General features: G+C 35.8%; 3 protein-coding genes across 5 annotated transcripts in view; 2 read left to right on the top strand and 1 right to left on the bottom strand.

The window, feature by feature from the left end:
- LOC108363233 (NIF3-like protein 1) overlaps window positions 1-12,041 on the top strand; it is a 60,515-nt gene extending 48,474 nt beyond the window's left edge. For both annotated transcript variants that reach the window (XM_017616527.1, XM_017616528.1), the window contains one exon: window positions 10,639-12,041. In XM_017616527.1, the coding sequence (XP_017472016.1) occupies window positions 10,639-11,055 (417 nt within the window). In that variant the 3' untranslated portion in view covers window positions 11,056-12,041. The remainder of the gene's footprint in view (window positions 1-10,638) is intronic.
- SmB (small ribonucleoprotein particle protein SmB) lies at window positions 9,512-10,433 on the top strand. The gene is made up of 2 exons (XM_017616529.1): window positions 9,512-9,715; window positions 9,774-10,433. Exons 1-2 carry the CDS (start codon window positions 9,713-9,715, stop codon window positions 10,362-10,364), a joined length of 594 nt encoding a protein of 197 aa, XP_017472018.1. The 5' UTR covers window positions 9,512-9,712; the 3' UTR covers window positions 10,365-10,433.
- Window positions 12,042-12,458: 417 nt separating the features above from the next.
- Arp2 (Actin-related protein 2) lies at window positions 12,459-16,682 on the bottom strand. 2 transcript variants are annotated; one of them, XM_017616525.1, is made up of 8 exons: window positions 16,397-16,682; window positions 15,471-15,581; window positions 15,144-15,158; window positions 13,643-13,858; window positions 13,348-13,557; window positions 13,136-13,285; window positions 12,792-13,070; window positions 12,459-12,726 (listed from the first exon to the last, which is right to left on the bottom strand). In XM_017616525.1, the coding sequence occupies exons 1-8, from the start codon at window positions 16,442-16,444 to the stop codon at window positions 12,556-12,558; spliced, it is 1,200 nt and encodes a 399-aa protein (XP_017472014.1). In that variant the 5' UTR covers window positions 16,445-16,682; the 3' UTR covers window positions 12,459-12,555. The 2 variants fall into 2 exon arrangements, with proteins under 2 accessions (XP_017472014.1, XP_017472015.1); XM_017616526.1 differs by lacking the exon at window positions 15,144-15,158.
- Window positions 16,683-18,132: the final 1,450 nt, after the last annotated feature.

The following is an 18,132-nucleotide window of genomic DNA, read 5'->3' as shown; positions in this document are numbered from 1 at the left end:
ATTCAACTTTTGGTTGAATGGCCTTTCAACTAATCGCTTTCAACAAAGTTGGTCGCCAGCCAACATTTAGCCATTCAACTTTTTTTTCGTGCAACCCTGCGTTGAGTTGAACGCATTTGTTGAACGCAAAGTTGAATAATGCAAACACTGCTTAAAGGCCAAAAATGGTGATTTTTTGAAATTATTGTATGGGGAACCCCCCAGGGGAGTTCCAGGGGGTGTGCCACTGGCATGGGTGGATCGGCCGTCCAAAGTTAGTGGGGGTCGGTCATACATTTGGACTCGATTGGAGCACTCTAAATGGGTCAAAGTGGGATTTTTCAAAATTTGCCCCTACCCAAAAGTTCGACCCAAATTGGGGGACATCAGAATTCGTTTTAGAGGTATGATTCCTTCGGCAAAGTTTCTTATTTTGATCCCTAGAATACGATTTTCACAAGCAATGAGCGATTTTTAAATCGACCCGCCCTAATACACATACATGTGCGTATTTTNCAAGCAATGAGCGATTTTTAAATCGACCCGCCCTAATACACATACATGTGCGTATTTTCTAATGGCTGCGTTTCTTTATACATTCCGGATAATCCCATTTCACAGCCGGAATAAACAGAATGCTTTTGAGATATACGTCAACATATCATCAGGATCGTTCTTAAGAATAAATAAACAAAAAAGTCTATTCCAAACGTTCAGAATGAATAAAGAAATTCAGCCAATATAAAAAAATATATTTATTTTAAACTTTTATAACGAGCTTTAATTTTTTATAACCAACTGCTAAATTTAATAATTAATTGTGGCTGAGAAAACATTCATATCTACAATATTAACTAGTGGATTGTGGCAAAAACTGCATCAATGGTAGTCCCTCCGTTGGTTGTTGGATCATTTCTACCATAAACCATTTCCAATGAAAATTTTTCTTTGAAAAATTTTGACAGTTCATTAGTTTTGGCTAGCGAAAAGTTGACATTGAAATCAGCGAGAATTACAGGTCGATCATAATAGTCTACTTATCTTCATCTTCATCGTACAGTCTATTCAAAACCATTTCTTTTGATACCCGTATTGGGATACTTTATTTATTTTAATAAATAATTTGAATTTGATTTCTGTATAAATGGGAACCCTTTAAAAAACTAAAAACTAAATTTCACAACTCATTTTTCAAAACCGAACGAACGATGAAGATTTTATGACTTGGTGTTGAATATTTTACGCATCCCGCTGCGGCAAAGAAATTTTGAATTCGATTTTCTAACATGTGGCAACTCCTTTCATGGAACTAAAGCTATGTTGCACACTCGGAGGACAAGGCCTTTCATGTTACACCTCATTTTTGAAAATCGAGCGAACGATACAGATTTTAAGACTTGTTGTTAAATATTTAACGCAACCATCTCCGAACTCGAGTAAGAAGTTTCACTTCAATGAAAGTAGTCGCGGGCTGTAGACACTCATTGTCGTAGAAATACCAAAGTTAAAAAATTTACTGTCCAAGTGAGTCACAAAGATTTGGGCAACATTTACCAATATCTATTTAAAACAAGACTATTAACGTTCGTAAACAAGTAAGGCGTTGCTTCAACTTTGGTCAGAATCGATAAGGGGTAGACAAATTGACTTGACATATCTTAATGCTTACATCTTATGTGAAATTCCTTTGAAATTTGATGCAATGACAAAAACACGCTGATCGCTAAACAATAAAAAAATTCTTAAGAACTTTGAGCTTTGCAGAAATACGTTGATTCATTGGTCTAGATTCGATTTTTATTTCACGCTGAACTACAAATGTACAAGACTGCTATTTCCAATATACTGTCGTTTTGTTGTATTTTCATAGTGTCGCTGTCGATTAATGTGGGCCGTCATTTTCGTATCGAAGGCGCAAATAGATTTTCGTTTTATTTTTTTAAATGATAACTTATTAAAAAGATTGAATCTTGGATTCATACGGTTTTTGTTAAAGAATAACCTATTTTTATAAACAAATTCTTTAAATTAAAAAGTAGTAAAATAGATAATCAAATGTTGTCAATATGTTAGTGCAGTATAGTTATGATAAGCACTAAACTTCCAGTGCTACGAAAGTTCGACGTCGAGAAGTTGCAGTCACAACGAACAACCGGGAAATTCGCGATCGACTCTCAATCCTGCTTTAAATCTTAGTTCTTAAGAAAGTGCCCAAGAAAAAAAAAATTCCATTATTTCGTGTGGATGTCCAGGAATTTTAGCACCTGATATTTCGCAGCCTATTGTTTCACTCTTACCTCACGAATTAATGAAACATACATATAGTATTTCGGGTCGCCTTGTGCTCTTTTTTCACAAAAAACTCAAAACTTTCTCAAAATCTGCTTTAACTTAGCAGTGAAGTTACACAAACAAGAACTTGGCTTCGAGTTGATCACACATACCGTTTGGCCCGAAGTAGAGGAACAGACTAACCGTTGTCTCACGAGTTGAAAGGAAAAATTCATATCAAGTCGACGTTCAAGTTGTAAAAGTGCGAGTGTGTTAGTAAAAAGTGTGAGTGCATTGCAACTTGCTTTCAAGTTCTTGATACGTGTAACCTCCAAGTAAGGAAATTTGACATGAGAGAGTTTTTTGCCATTTCTTAAGCGTTTTCTTATATGAAGATTTTGCTTTCATGAGAGCTGGATACTAAACTTTAAACAAGAAACTCTTAATCAACCGGATATAAACTAGCAGTCTGAATCCATCTCCAAATCCCTTCTCGTCGCTGTGGAGGAAATTTTTGGATACTACCGCCCACGCAGAAACTACTGGTATGACGACGAGTGTCGTAATGCTGCTGAGAGATACGCAGCATACAAAGCTTTCGAATGGCGGCACAGGTGGCGCATTTGATGAAGAAGAACCCACCCCAATGTATAGAGACGCAGCTCATGTCCCTCCGCTTGACCAAGACGAGGTCAAGACATAAATAAGGCGGCTTAAAACAACAAGCTATTCAAATCAGGCGGGGAAGACTGGAAGGGCGCATGTACCACAAGAAGAGAGATCCTGCCATTTGCGCCAATTAAGGCAAGGAATTAGCCTTAGTTTGGCATATAACGTATGATACTGTGTGAAAAACTGAAGCCCCTCGCAAATCTATTGCGTTTTTCCTATCGGCCTTTAAAGCCCTTCGCACTCACATATTTCGGCCTCTCTCTTCTTATTGCGGCAAATACGTCTTCAGTTCCCTAGACCACATAGCCCTCGTTGCCGCGTTGCGACCGATCGCAGCGTGGCCCTGTAGGCGGAAGCTTTTTTCATTTCAGCTTTTTAGCATTCCTCATAGTAGCAGTTGTTCTTTCGATCTCGCTGAAATCAGACTACTTCTTCAGCTGCGGTACTTAATGGGCGGCAAATGTGATTCCATTGCTCGCATATTTCAGTTTATTAAAGAGCACTCTCTGATCAGGTGTGAGAGTCGTGTAGTGAATGCATTGGCCGCTGCTGGTTTGATGTTGAGCTTTCCTTGCGTTGTTGCACTCACATCTTTTCTTAAGCTTTTTATTTTGACCAATATCTTCGTTAATACTCAAATGTTGGCTATAGTTGAGTCATGAAAAGATAAAGAATTAAAATATCTTTCAGAATCTTTATACAATAACTAGTAATTTTTAGCAAAAAAAAAAACCGAGAATGTATAAAAAAAATTTATTCAGAAAAAAATTTCGGTAGGGTTGCCACCATTCGAAAAAAAAGTTTGTGTGTGTTATCGCATAACTCAAGAACGGCTCAAGGGATTTGCTTCGCTTTTATTTCATTTTGTGTCTTTCTCTCTGTGAAATGAATTTAAAGAAACAATTGGAAACCGGTGTTGCCACATATTTCAAATATCCAAAAAAAAAAATTAATTTACATAAGCCGCAATAATGTACATTACTGAGAATGCATTAACAAATTTAATAAAAAAAAATTGAAAAGGTTTGCCACCACTCGACAAAAATCTTTACATATAAAAATAAATTGCTTTTCGTTTGTTATCGCATTACTCAAGAACGGCTCAATGGACCTGTTTCGTTTTTATTTCATTTTGTTTATCTTTGTCTGTAGAAGGTTTGTAAAGAAAAATTTTAAAAACCGGTGTTGCCATATATCTGAATTATCAAAAAAATAATAATTTTAATAAGTAATATGGCTATTCCACTGCGAATGTATGAAAACACTGTTCCAAAGTATTTTTCTTATTCAATGTAATTACATTTCCTAGTTATTATCATAGTATTAAAAATATGCAGCTTCTGCTGACTATAAATTTGTTTTCAATACAATTTGTTAATAAACAGTAACCGTAGAGTTTAGATTTACATACTTTCCATGAAAGAAAATGCGTGAACAAAAAAATTACCAAAAATCAACGGTAAGTCCTAACTAATTCAAACTTGCATTTTAATGGGCCACAATACTGCATTCTCAAAAAATACCTAAACAACTGATTAAAAAGTTTCAAATTTTGATGAACATTTGTTAAAATTCGACGAATATTTATAAATGTTCTACAAAGTTTTAAATTTTGATTTATTGATTGCATTTGTTTAGATAGTAGGCTATATTTTCATAAAAAATTAATAAATATTTTTTAAACAAAGAAATATTTTAAACTTTAAAGGAACTAAAAAATAATTAACATGGAATGAAGTTCAGAAAAAGTTAAAATAATCGGCTAAAAGTCGCCAAAAACGGCCGATGCCGATTCTTTTGGCCGATACTAGCCGATGCCGGTGCCGATTAATCGGTCTGACTCTATGAACAAACGACGAACTAACGACGAACAAACGATTTATCACAGTTAACAATTCTTAAGCCCAAAATACAATAGCGCTTGGGCAGTGGCAGTGACAGTGCTTAAAATCAGATGTTACTGCTAATATTGGCAGTCACTGCCGCACAATAAACACAATAGGGCGTTGACAATGACTGCTTTTTTTGACATTCCCTTTTGTTTGTTTACATTTTTGTTGTTGCCTTTTAGGCTTCAGTGACATAAACAGAAGTTTGCTGCGTTTAATTTATGTCAAATGCGAAGTTTGCTGCGATGGAGGCAGTGGCAGTGAATTTAGAAATTGGGCTAAACTGAGCAGTACTGCCAGCTGCCACTGGTGTATTGTGAGTCGCTTCATTGGACAAACAGCTGATTTCGAAAAACTGCCACTGCCACTGCGTTATTGTATTTTGGGCTTTACACCTGAGGTGCTATTGGGCCTGCATTCAGTGTTAGTTCCTCATTTGCCTTTGGTTCCCTATACCTCTCATACGATGATGAAGCGAAAGGTGTTGTTGATCTGAAGACTTCCTCAAGAACTGACATCGATGGAGTATCCGCACTTTAATTGAAAAACTGTCCAGCACTGATCCTTCCATTAAAAATTATCTTTAACAAGCCTCTTTCTACTGGCCTCTATAACTCCAATTTTCAAAAGCGGAAACAAAAACAAAATTAGTAACTATAGACCGATTTCTAAACTGTCTACCGGTGTCTAAACTGTTCGAATGCATCGTTAAGGATAAAATGTATTTCTCGGTTAAGAGCCTTATTTGCCCAAACCAACATGGTTTTGTGCCTGGGCGCTCCACGGTCTCAAACCTTGCGGTCTTTAGTGAATCTTGTATTTCGCCTTTTTCTAATGCATCTCAGGTGGATTGTATCTACACAGACTTTTCGAAAGCTTTCGACAAGGTGTCGCATAGAATTTTAGGTGCGAAACTAGAACGCCTAGGTTTCCATTCTGTCTTTTTAAACTGGCTTAAGTTGTATTTGTGTTGCAGGCGATGTGTTGTTACGGTAGACCATTTTTCGTCTTTTTGTTTTGTTTATAAATGACATTAGTTCATGCTTCTCTTTTTCAAATTATCTGTTATACGTCGACGATTTGAAAATATTTTCGAATATAAGGAGCACTGCCGACATGCTCACACTTCACACAGAACTTGGCAACCTGCACGCTTGGTGCCTCCAATTGCGCTTTTCTCTTAATGTCAATAAATGTTTTCATGTTTCTTTCTCTAAGACCCCAAATGTGTTTGTTACCTCGTATCGTATCTCAGGCAGCACGCTGCAGCTTGTCAGAGAAATAACGGACCGTGATGTTATATTTGTATCTGGAGTATGCTGCTTTTATCTGGCGTCCGTCTCATCAAATGAAGATTGACAGGATCGAGCGTGTTCAGAAGGTGTTCCTTAAATACGCTTTACGCTCCTTACGTTTGACCCGATTCCTTACTTTAGTGATCTCTCATTGCTGATTAGTTTAAAATCGTTGGAAAAAAGGAGGTCTGTCCTTTTCCTAACTTTTGTGTTGGGCATTATTCAAGGAACTGTTTACTGTCCTGACCTCTTGAAACGTATTCACTTTAATGTTCCGCATAGATCCCTTCGGTTCTGCTATACGTTTTATGGTAGTAATTGTAAAACGAACTATGCTCGGAATGCGCCCCTCTGTCTAGCTGCTAATGAATTCAATATAATCTCTAATTCTATCGATATCGATTTTTCGCTACCAAAGTCATCATTTGTAAATTAATAAGTAATTTTAAACACCAAGTACCTAAATTAAGCAGTTAAATTAAACACTTTTTAACCTTGCCATAGTGTGTAAGAATTTATTGTTCATAGACTTTAAAGATAAATAAATGTAGGAGTTGTGAAATGTAAAAATTTAATTATAAAAGTTTGGCTGAGGAACAAATGTGGAGAATGGATGAACAATCGACGAGCTATCGATTGCAATAATAATTAACCAAAAAAAAATCTGTTGCAGGTGCTAGATACAGAAAACACGCACGAGTAAAAAGTATAGTACCGAGCGTTTTTGACATCTGCCTAAAGGCCTGTATGCAGCTCAAGAAAAGCAAAAAATCCATATAAAATGACGTACAAGAAATGGCTAAGAAATTTTCTTGAGTCAAATTTCCTTAAGGCAGTACGCAGTTCTTCAGAAATTTAGTACGCTTTCTACTACGGTTTTCTAAAGTTTTTTGTGAAAAAAGAGCACAAGGCAACCCAGGTTTGCAACAGAAATATATGCCCGTTCCATTATTTCTTGAGGAAAGAGTGAGGCAACAGGCTGTGCGTTATCAAAAATGTCAAAATTCCTTGGACACACACGCGAAATAATGGCCATTTTTTCTTGACCGTTTTCTTAAGAGCTGGATACTAAGCTTAAGGCAGTACGCAGTTCTTAAGAAATTTACTATGATTTCTACTACGGTTTTCTAAAGTTTTTTGTGAAAAAAGAGCGCAAGGCACCCAGGTTTGCAACAGAAATATATGACCGTGCCATTATTTCTTGAGGAAAGAGTGAGGCAACAGGCTGTGAAGTATGAAAAATGTCAAAATTCTTTGGACACACACACGAACTAATGGCAATTTTTTCTTGACCGTTTTCTTGAGAGCTGCATACAGGGCTTAAGAATGAAAATAAACAAAGAAAACGAAAAAGGCGCGGTGATTGAGTACGATTAAATTGGCATTTATTATAAAATATACAAATTGAAACTTAGTGACAATTAGCAAAAAAAGTTCATAAAATATGGTTTTCATGATTGAAAGTGTTTTACAATCGCATATCATTACCACGGGTCGATTTTTCAAGTCAACGTTCTGGCCACAAACGTGCACGCACTTTTCACGCAAATTTACGCTTATTGGCAAACCAAGCATACGCACAAACTTGTTCCGATCACACAACACTTCATTTTATGTCATAAATATGTGATAAATCAAAATTTATAATTAAAATCGCTGCAGAAAACACTTTGGCGCATATTCATAGTCATATTTAGTACTCAACTAAGTCGAAACTATTCTAATTCACAACTAAAGCTATTCATAGTCGCCTTAGTTTCGACTTTTCTGGCTAAGCACCAACTTAAAATTTAGTTTCGGCTGCAGCTGCAACTATGTCGTAACTAGGAAGAAGTATTTTATCAAATTAAGGGAAAACAGATGAAATATGTAAAAATTAAGTTGGTAGAGGGTGATTTTGATAATATTAGGTTCATTCCTTATCTTTTTGGGCTAAAATCTGAAAAGTGTCAAAATGCCAGAGCGTAAGCGAAATGCGCTCACTAAAAGACAATAACAGGAAAAGAAAAGGAACGCAAAAAACCAAATTTTTAGTCCAAAGAATGGCAACAACAAAGCTAACGTCAAATAAGAATGGAAATGTATGTACAAAACACATTCACACAAGCACAAGCACAATAAACACTTACTATATCAATTATTTTTTGCCTCCTTCCAATTTCAATTCACTTCCTTTTTTTAGATTATTCTCACTTCTTGCGTATTCTTTAATTTCCGTTAATTTAAATTTAGTTGAGTTTGACACTTTTCAAGATTTTGCCAGAAAAAATTCTTCTGACTAAATCTGACTACTTCGGACTGATGAGAGTCACTCTCACTGGGTGTTGCTCTCTCATTTTAGCTGTCATTTCCGAGTTAAAGAACGCTTTTTGGACTAAATCTGACTAGTTCGGACTTTTTCTGACTATTTCTGGGAGATAAGGAACGCTCCTTTTGAATAATCTCCAATTAAAATTTACAAAGATCGATCCATTTTAATCGGAAGATGAAATTAAATGCGTATTACAATTCGAATAAAGCTACATCACAGTTTTATAATTGGAATAATTTAGATAAACCCTCAAATAATAAGTCAGTTTCACGCTAGTTCTTTTAAAGTAAATTTGTGCATAACATTTAGATACCTACTATTTGTATGTTTCACAGCATGCTTTCGATAAACATCGACTTCACATCACTGCGGTTGTTCTGGCTATTTCACACAATTAACAAGAAAATGATACCTCATTCTTTTGCTTAATCATGCAATGAAAATACAAATTAAAAAGCGGATGATCAAACTTGACGTTATTTAATAAAAATGTAATTTTTCCAAAATATCGTAAAGAAAAATCGAGACATTTTCACACTTGTTTTGCCATATCGTAAATTAAGTCGAAACTACTTAGTATAAGTCTGAAATGCGACTATGAATAGAGGTAAATTTTAAGTTGGTACTTAAATTTAAGTTGCAACTTTGTTAGTTTCGACTTAGTTGCTGGACTATGAATACGCGCCATTGAATCGCTAAAAAATCGCTACGAAGAGGTAGAAGACAGTGTAAACAAACCCGAAAAACGTAAAAAACGCTACGTAAACTTATATCTGAAAATCGATTACAAATACAACGCTGGCTGATTAGGTGATCTGTAGTCATTGGGCACGTTCAGAAGGCGCAACAGCTCAGTAACTGTTGCGGTTGCACTTTCTGAACGCGTTGTTTTGTACTTCTGATCAACTGAACAGTTGCGTGTTAGATAATCCTAATATTATTCTGATCATTTGAGACAACGTGTTGTGTTTTGAATTTGACAGCTAATGTATCAAGCCGTTCAGAAGACGCATTACGATCATTGATTTTTCTAACAACGGTTGCGCTCAACTTCTGCACCTTCTGAACCTACCCATTGGTTCATGGGTACGGCACACTGAATACATAACTTTCTGGCAGCCTAGTGGAAATGCAACTCTGGAGATTTCGGTGCAAAAATTTTTGGTTCATTTGGTGTGGCAGCACTATTTCTTAAAAAGCGGTGTGTTTGACGTTTTCATCACTAAACACGAAAAATTTTCCGTACCTTAATCGTTTATATTTTCTGCTGTATTTGTTTAAGTAATTTAGCAGCAATGGTAAGTTGTATATTATTTATAGCTGCTCCTATAACTGTAACTATTTATGTACTTTCAGACGATTGGTAAAAACAACAAAATGATCCAGCACCTCAACTATAGAGTGCGGATCATGCTGCAAGACTCCCGCACTTTCATAGGCACTTTTAAAGCATTTGACAAACACATGAATTTAATATTGGGCGATTGTGAAGAATTTCGTAAAATACGTTCGAAGAACTCCAAAGTACCAGAACGTGAGGAAAAACGAGTTTTGGGTTTTGTGTTATTGCGTGGTGATAACATAGTCTCACTCACCGTCGAAGGTCCACCACCACCAGAGGAAGGTTTGCCGCGTGTACCGATGCCCGGAGCAGTTGCGGGTCCTGGTCTGGGTCGTGCTGCTGGTCGTGGTGTACCAGTTAATATTGCTTCTGCGCCTGCTGGCTTACAAGGTCCAGTAAGAGGTGTAGGTGGACCGGCCCAACAACATATGACGCCAATGGGTAGAGGTGTGCCGCGAAATCCAATGATTGGTGCACCACTTCCTGGAATGGTGCCCGGCGTAATGCCACCAATGCCTGGTGGAATGGGACGTGGTGGTCCACCAATGCGGGGACCGCCACCCGGTATGATGCGTGGTCCACCACCGGGACGGGGAGGTTATTAAACAGGTTGCATACGATGCAATGTATTTTAAAATTTTCCAATAAAGTCTAATTTACTTAAATATATGTATTCAATGAAAAATAGTTTTGTTTTACTTGGAACCGGTAGTAGGGGGAAATTACTGCTGTCCAATAACAAAAAGTTTCCAAAAATATTCGGAATTGTTCCAGAGTAGTTCAAAAGCGTTGACCCGTTACTTTTTGTCGATTTTAGATTTAGTTGATATAGTTATGTCTGTAAATAAAAAAAAATATAAATTTCTTCGTATTTTGCAGCCAAACCCTCTGGGTGCGGAGTTTGGTGGTGCTGGACGCACCTTTACGACATCGCTCACATTGGGCCAAGCCGTGGCCAGGGTACAGAGGCATATCGGACTTAATGTGCATTTAGCTTTGGGTGTCAATCACGACTTGGATACACCCATTACAGTGGTGGCTGTTTGCGCTGGCTCTGGAGGCTCGTTGCTCAAAGGTTACGAGGCAGATTTATTTATAACAGGAGAAATGTCCCATCATGAAGTTCTGGATGCAAATCATCAAAACACTTCAGTGATTTTATGCAATCACAGCAACTCTGAACGTGGCTTTCTACATAAATTTCAGAATAAACTTGACGATATGCTCAACGGCGACTGTGAAATCATAATCTCTGAGAAGGACGAAGATCCTTTGAAGACTCAAGTTAAAAGCTAAACTTTTGCACTTGTTATTGGTATTTTCCTTTAAATTTTTGTAAAAATTGTAAGCAAAATACTTTATTGCATTAAAAATTTGTTTAAATTGCATTTTTTTTTAATCGACAGCTTTAATGTAGCTGCAGCTAAAAGTCTACTGTCATCCAGTAATTTTTTTAAATAAATTTTTTATTATAATTAGTATGCGGTTTTTTTTAATGAATGTATGGGTTTTTGGTAATTTACTATTCAAACATGAGTAATTAAATTCCTGTTCTATCGGTTGAAAGTTGTCATTTGATGGGATGGGTTGAAAGTTGTTTATTCAAGTATGGTAATAAAAAATTATTAAAATGTTCATCAATTTTTCATTTATTCAAATAACTAAGTTTTCAGCATTTTTTTTTTTAATTAAAAAAAAATTAATTTAATAATTTTTTCAATGTATCCGCATTAGTAGGAAATCCATATTTTACTAGGCGCCGCAAGAATGTATGGATATCAAACAAATGCTAATGTTATCAACAGTAATATTATCCTTTCTTGATGATATTAGCATTGCAAATGTAAATGGATGTCGAACTTCCAGAAAATTAAGTTCGCTGAATGTCGAAGGATTATTAAAAGTGATAAAACAAATTAAACCGAGCGCGTAAAGGGAATATCGATTCACGTACTTTGTATGAAAATATAAGAATTTGAGTAGAATAATGCTATCCGACGTTTACTTGTAACTCATTGTTTTAATAGTTTTACATTCGCTACAAAAATTACAAACGAAATAAAATTGGGTTTATTAAAAATATTACATTTTTTTATCTTTTTAGTACATATAGCAACAGTAGAAATGTTTGATGCTACTCAATTACCATTGCATATAATGGGATAGCAGTAATAAAATTTTTACAGCGTAAAGAACATTTAAAATGACTTAGAAAGAATTTAAATGCATTTATATATTCTCTTCTATACAAAGCGTAATGTAACTATTTGTATCTATAGCAAGTCATTAAAATCGAATGTGAACAATTTTTAAGTAGAAAAAATCATATATCGGAGCTCTTAAGTTAGAAGCGTGAATAATCTTTTTATAACGGCGGTTAATATAAACTGTTCGAAAATTATTATAGTTAACAGTACTGTCTTGTCATTTTTAACTTAAATATACATACATACATACATACATATCGTCGTTTAAAGTACAAAACCGCGTATCGTCATTCTGCAAAACCGCGTAACTGACACTGGCTGCCGAAAATTGGATTTGCTCACACGAGCTCTTGGCTCAATCCTTATCCATTCGCCTTGAAATATACTAGCCAGAAATGCGATTTCTTTATAAAAAGGAGAACCATTTTGAAATATGAGTGTTTTTACTCTCTAAAAAATAATTTATGCAACCTCACATACGCGGTTTTGTACTTTAAACGACGATATATGTTGTATTGCAAGCTATAAAAACACAATACAAAAGGTAGGTTTTAACTTGAATGTTAATAGTATTTTTTGGCCTTTCCTACTACTGTGTGCTCTTCGTAAGTTTCTGTAATACTTTGAGACCTTGTTCCTGATACTCTTGCTTCGACATCCAAAAAGCATCGCGATCTTTTGTCACTTCAGCTAAAACAGCACCACCAATGAAAACCATATCTTTTCGTCGTGGTGGATCCTCAATGCGAATTTTGAATTTCTGCAATTTGTAGGTGTATGGATTTTTTAGAAAAAAAGTTTATAGCGTTTGCTTGTGAAACTTACCGCTAACTTATCGATGTCGTTCTTGAGCACACGTTCTAAATATAATTGTTTTATTTCGCGTTCTAATCGACTAGGAAGACCTGGATACATGGTTGAGCCACCAGATAGAACGATATGCTTATACAATTCCGGGCGCATATCAATATCGGCCGCCTGTATTGTGTTAAACACTAGCTCGGCTATGCCTTGACCTTCAACATTGATTAAATGTGGTTGGAATAACGCCTCAGGTGCTTCAAAACGTTCGCCGCCCACCTTTATCACGCGGCCATCGGGTAACTGTAGAAAATAAAGCAGGAATGAGTAAACATATTTTTGCGGAGCTATAGCATACATTTACACACCGTATATGACTCAACAAGCACAGTAGTTTCCAGCGCAAGTCGCTGTTCCATCTCGATGTCATAGCCAATGTAGCAGAGTTTCTCCTTCATCATGCGGACAGTTTCAAAATCAGCGGAATGATTGAACGCGTAACCACGTAAAAGTAAAAGCTATAAGAATAGTATATCAAGCAATTTTATATTTGCTTGGAACAGTTTTTGAAGTCACTTACCTTAATCAGATATCGTGTGATATCACGGCCGGCAATGTCTAAACGTCTGGTTAAATGAGGCAGCGCAAATTCTTCGTACACAGGACAAATGTGCGTAACACCATCGCCAGAGTCGATAACCACACCCGAAATCAAGCCTTGCGCATAGAGAGTAAGCACCGCCTGAATTGCAATATACGCCGAATCGAAGCCATACTTTTCGAACATCATCTGCAAAATTTTGTTTTGAGATCAGAACATGTATGAACGAAATAGAATATATTATTGTATATAGAATGCAGCAAAATGGGCTTACCTCAATCATCTTTTCTCTATTTTTTAGCGGATTCATGGGCGGTTCTGTCAAAAGTATTTTTGTATTCTTTGGATCAATATTCATTTTCTTCGGGCCGAATGTATAATCCCAAACGTGGCACATATCTTCCCAATTACGCACCACACCGTTCTCCATTGGATAGGACACCTCTAGAAGCGATCGCAGTTGTGAGGCTTCATCGCCCACCATTAGATCCTGTAGAATTTTTTTTTTGTGCGACACCAATAATAGAAGCATTTAGTAAACGAAGCATGCCATACGAAATACAAATTATTAAACGCATAACAAGTCAATTTGGGAAAATGCTGAAACAATATACAATCATTACATTTTAACTAAACTAATCTAAACCCCCGATTTTAGCTTCAGCTATATGCAACTGCAATTGTACAGGACCAGTTTTTCAATGCTAGTTTAACTCTGATCTTTTTCAATCTAAGTTTAATCTCACTGTGTAGTTTTCCAGTCAAATTTAAATGGGGTCAAGTGCCAAATCTGTCCGGGTTAAACGGGAATTAAACTATCAGCTGAACAAAATTAAAATTGTTTGCAATATAATTGTACGCGGATTCTTTCAAAGAAACTGATTATAGCGACATTGAAGTAAACGAGAGATGAAAATTGTTCACTGCCACCAATCATGGAGGACCAAGGTAACTGCATATGGCGTTTTGCGGGACAACATATGAAGCATTAGTAGTTTAAACTCGAATTAACGTAAAAACTTAGTTTAAGTAACTGGCGTTTAAATTAATTTTTAGCCAGAACTGAAAAACAGGCCCAAATGCCAACAAAGTATATGTACATATTTACATACAAATACACATTTTGATACATTGGGAGTAGGTATCTGAACGATTCCATTACTCCTGAAATACATACGTCTTAAATTCTCAAAATCTATAATTCTTCTTAAAAAAAATCGCTTTTAGATAAATTTGATACTACTATTATTTCTTTGCAGCGTTAAGTCATTTCGGTTTAAAGCGCTAACAGGAGAAATAGAAATCATACAATTAGCATGCGGAAATATTGTTAGTAATAGCAAATTTGTTAGTACAAAAACTCAAACTCCTTTGTACACCATCGAGTAGAAGTCGAATATCTCAAATAACACACGCATACATTCCTCACGCAGAAATTAAGAACAAAAACTATGCATAGGAAAAATAACAAACTTTAATTATCAGTAATCATTGTTGGACATTCAGAAAACAATAAATTATGCTTAGCCAAATAAGGCTACAAAGGCAAGGTATTCAAGTGAGTTAGTAGGTGCCACAGGCGTAAAAGATTGGGCCGAACATTTAAAAAATTCTAATTGAGCTATTTGTAAAGCGTTTGCTCTTGCATAAGCTTTTAATTTTTTTAGTAACTTTGAAGGCATTCTGAAAATACATTTTCTATAGGCATTCTAAATTGTAATAATACTAAGTTGTTCACAATTTAAATTTAATAGTGTCTAAAACTAGAGACTTACATCGACATGTAAATCCTGTAAAAATATGTATAAAAAAGGTAATGAAAAGAACAGAAAAATACGTAAGAATAGGCTTTTAATAAAAATGTAATCTTTTCTTAACTTTTAAGTAGTTTACTTATATACATATGTATAATAATAAAAAAGGCTAAAGCATTTTAACTAACCATATCTTTCAATAGGTTTCTAAAGTTTTCATCAACAGCTTGCTTAAGATTCGTACTTGGTTTTAATGTGCATAACAAAATGTTGATAAAAACAAGGCATCTCTACATTTATTGAAAACCTAAGCTATTGGAAAGAGAATTAAGCCAATTTTAATCTTACCTTAACTTCTATGTCGCCGATTTTATTAACAGCACGAATTATTGGCCTTCCAACCATGGAGGGGAATATGTGTGCGGGGAAATTGCTGCCGGCATAGCCGCATTTTACAAACTGCAAAAGAAGAAAGGCATTACAATTTGCTGTTTTCAAACTGAAAACGATTACAATATACAGAAATCTGCGCTGAAGTGGTTTTCTGTCCGAAAAATATTTATTAAATATATAGTGCATATCTTTACCTTAATTCACAAAGGCCCTAACCACCAATTTTTTTTTACAGAAGCAAAAAAACATAAAAATCAAATCATGCTTACGTACGGGGCGTTTTAAAAAGTGGCATACTGGTATGGTTTGGTGGTGTCGATTTTTAGTGAAGATATATTTTAATATATCCTACAAAAATCTATGAAAAACGTAGTTTCGAAAAGTGTTGGTTAAGGCCTTTGTGCATCTATCGCCAGCGGTAACTATCGAACCATTCAAAAGTAATCAAATCGAAAGAGTTAGATAATAACAAAAAAGATAAAGAAATAATCACAAGTATGTAGGTTGCTTTCCAGAACCACTAGGTCGTGACTAATGCAGCTTACATTTTGTTTGTAACTTCCATTTAAAACACTACATTAACAAATGTACGCACGTAGGTGGGCGCCAGTAATACACGCAATGTTGTTGAACCAAATAATGATGTGAATTCTTTGAAGAGCTAGGGTTCACATATATGGAAGATTTACCAACTTTACATATCTTTGTTTTTAAAGCCACAAGGTCATATCAGTAAACACACCTCCCACAATCGAGCTACGCAAAGTCACTGTTCAACCTAAGTGCAGTTCTTGTAATCTTGCAATTTTCAAATGTTGGCACACATTTGGCACAACAAGCGCCATGTAGGTGTGGTCAAGCCAGCAAAGTTTAATACATACACCGGTTCCATTATCGCACACGATAACATTGCGTCCCTTGCTATCCATTGTACCACTCGTTGGTAATGTTGACTTGGCCACCTACGTTCACTGCTCTCAATTCCTTCGTTTGCAGATTAAACGCCCTAATATATATTTTTGCTACAACTTTTCACGTTCTAACTCACAATAGATAGCGCAATAAAAATAATTAAAATTGTCAGCCGCAAATTCGTTGGACAATTGGAATTTCTTACAACTTTTTTGCGGCGATGACTAACGTCAAAAACCGTGGGGCCATTTCTGTTAAATCAAACAGCACTTATGGTGCAGTGTTGCCGTTTGTATTTTGTCGTATACCGATTTAAGTATGTTTACATACTTATGTAAACGCAATCCAAAGTCGTTTATTAATAACCCCGTTTACACCGGCAAATCTGAGATTATAAGCCGTCAAGTTTGTTGTGCTTGTTATTCTCACAACTTAAGGAAAAATTAAGCTTCTTATACTTCTTATACTTGGTTCACATATAACTAGATTATCCTAATTTTCCAGCTTAACTCCCTAATCTGTAATTATAAAAAGAGATTAGCCATACAAAATTCGTCCCTAGCTAATCTGTAACTATAAAATAATCTCGGATTTAACCGATAACTTTTCGGTGTCCAACCTGCTTTTATCGATTATTTTTGCGAAGAAGAGGAGAATTGCCAAATGTAAAAGTAAACAAAAATGGACGCTGGCAAGGAAAAGAGATTTGTAAAGTTATTTTTAATAAAATATTAAGTTAAAACATATTTAAACTGCTTTATATACCAGAAAAAGTGATCACGGTGGCACAGAGAAGAAACATAACCTTTCAGCTGAAATTAGTCGAGAACGCAGAACGTATACTTAAACGCAGTCTGTATACGCAGAATTTTGTCGATTACTGGAGCCCTCAGTGTCGCCAGAACTGACGAAGTGGCAACCATCTAAAGAAGGAGAAATCAGCTGGCACGGAAAAATCTAAATTCCGCAGATTTCTGCGCTACGGGCTACAACTACAGAAAAATTCTGCGGTGTTGAGTTTTCATTTACATGGCGCTTTGGTAAGACAGATCGTGTCAGCTGACTCGGGTTTACGTACCGGTAGGTTTACGTTCTTGACTAATTTCAGCTTTCCTTGAGATGAGAGAATAACAAGCGCAAAAAATTTGACGGCTAATAATCTGAGATTTGCCTGTGTAAACGGGGTGATTAAAAACGAGCTTTGATTGAGATAATATTTATATGTGAACATATTTTTATCTGTGCCACCGTAATCACGTTTTTCGGCCAAATTAAGTAATTTAAGTTTATTTCAACTTAGTAATTTATTAGAAATACCGTTACAAACCTCTTTTATTTTGTAGCGTCCGTTTTTGTTTACTTTTACACTTTCAATTTCTACTCTTCTTCGCAAAAATAAAAGATAACACCAGGCTGCGCACCGAAAAGTTGTCGGTTTAATCTGAATTTGTATGGCTAATCTCTTTTGTTAATTACAGATTAGGGAGCTAAACTCTAAAATGAAGGTAATCTTTTATGGCGAATAATGAGGCAACGCGACGCGAACACGAAAATGGCAGAACCAAGGCGAATTTATATAAGGTGGTGTTACTAGATCAGCTGATTTTGTGTATGTGTTTCGCCGCACGGCTTCTGATGTCAAATTGAAAAATTTTGTTTGAATTTCTACACACACTCTTACAGATTTTGACCGTTTAAGCCGCCA

Source organism: Rhagoletis zephyria, unplaced genomic scaffold (genome assembly GCF_001687245.7).
Source record: "Rhagoletis zephyria isolate East Lansing unplaced genomic scaffold, Rhagoletis_zephyria_1.1 Rzeph_scaffold_01222, whole genome shotgun sequence".
Lineage (NCBI taxonomy): Eukaryota > Metazoa > Arthropoda > Insecta > Diptera > Tephritidae > Rhagoletis > Rhagoletis zephyria.
Note: the sequence above shows the minus strand (reverse complement) of the source record. Positions and strands in the feature narration are given on the sequence as shown.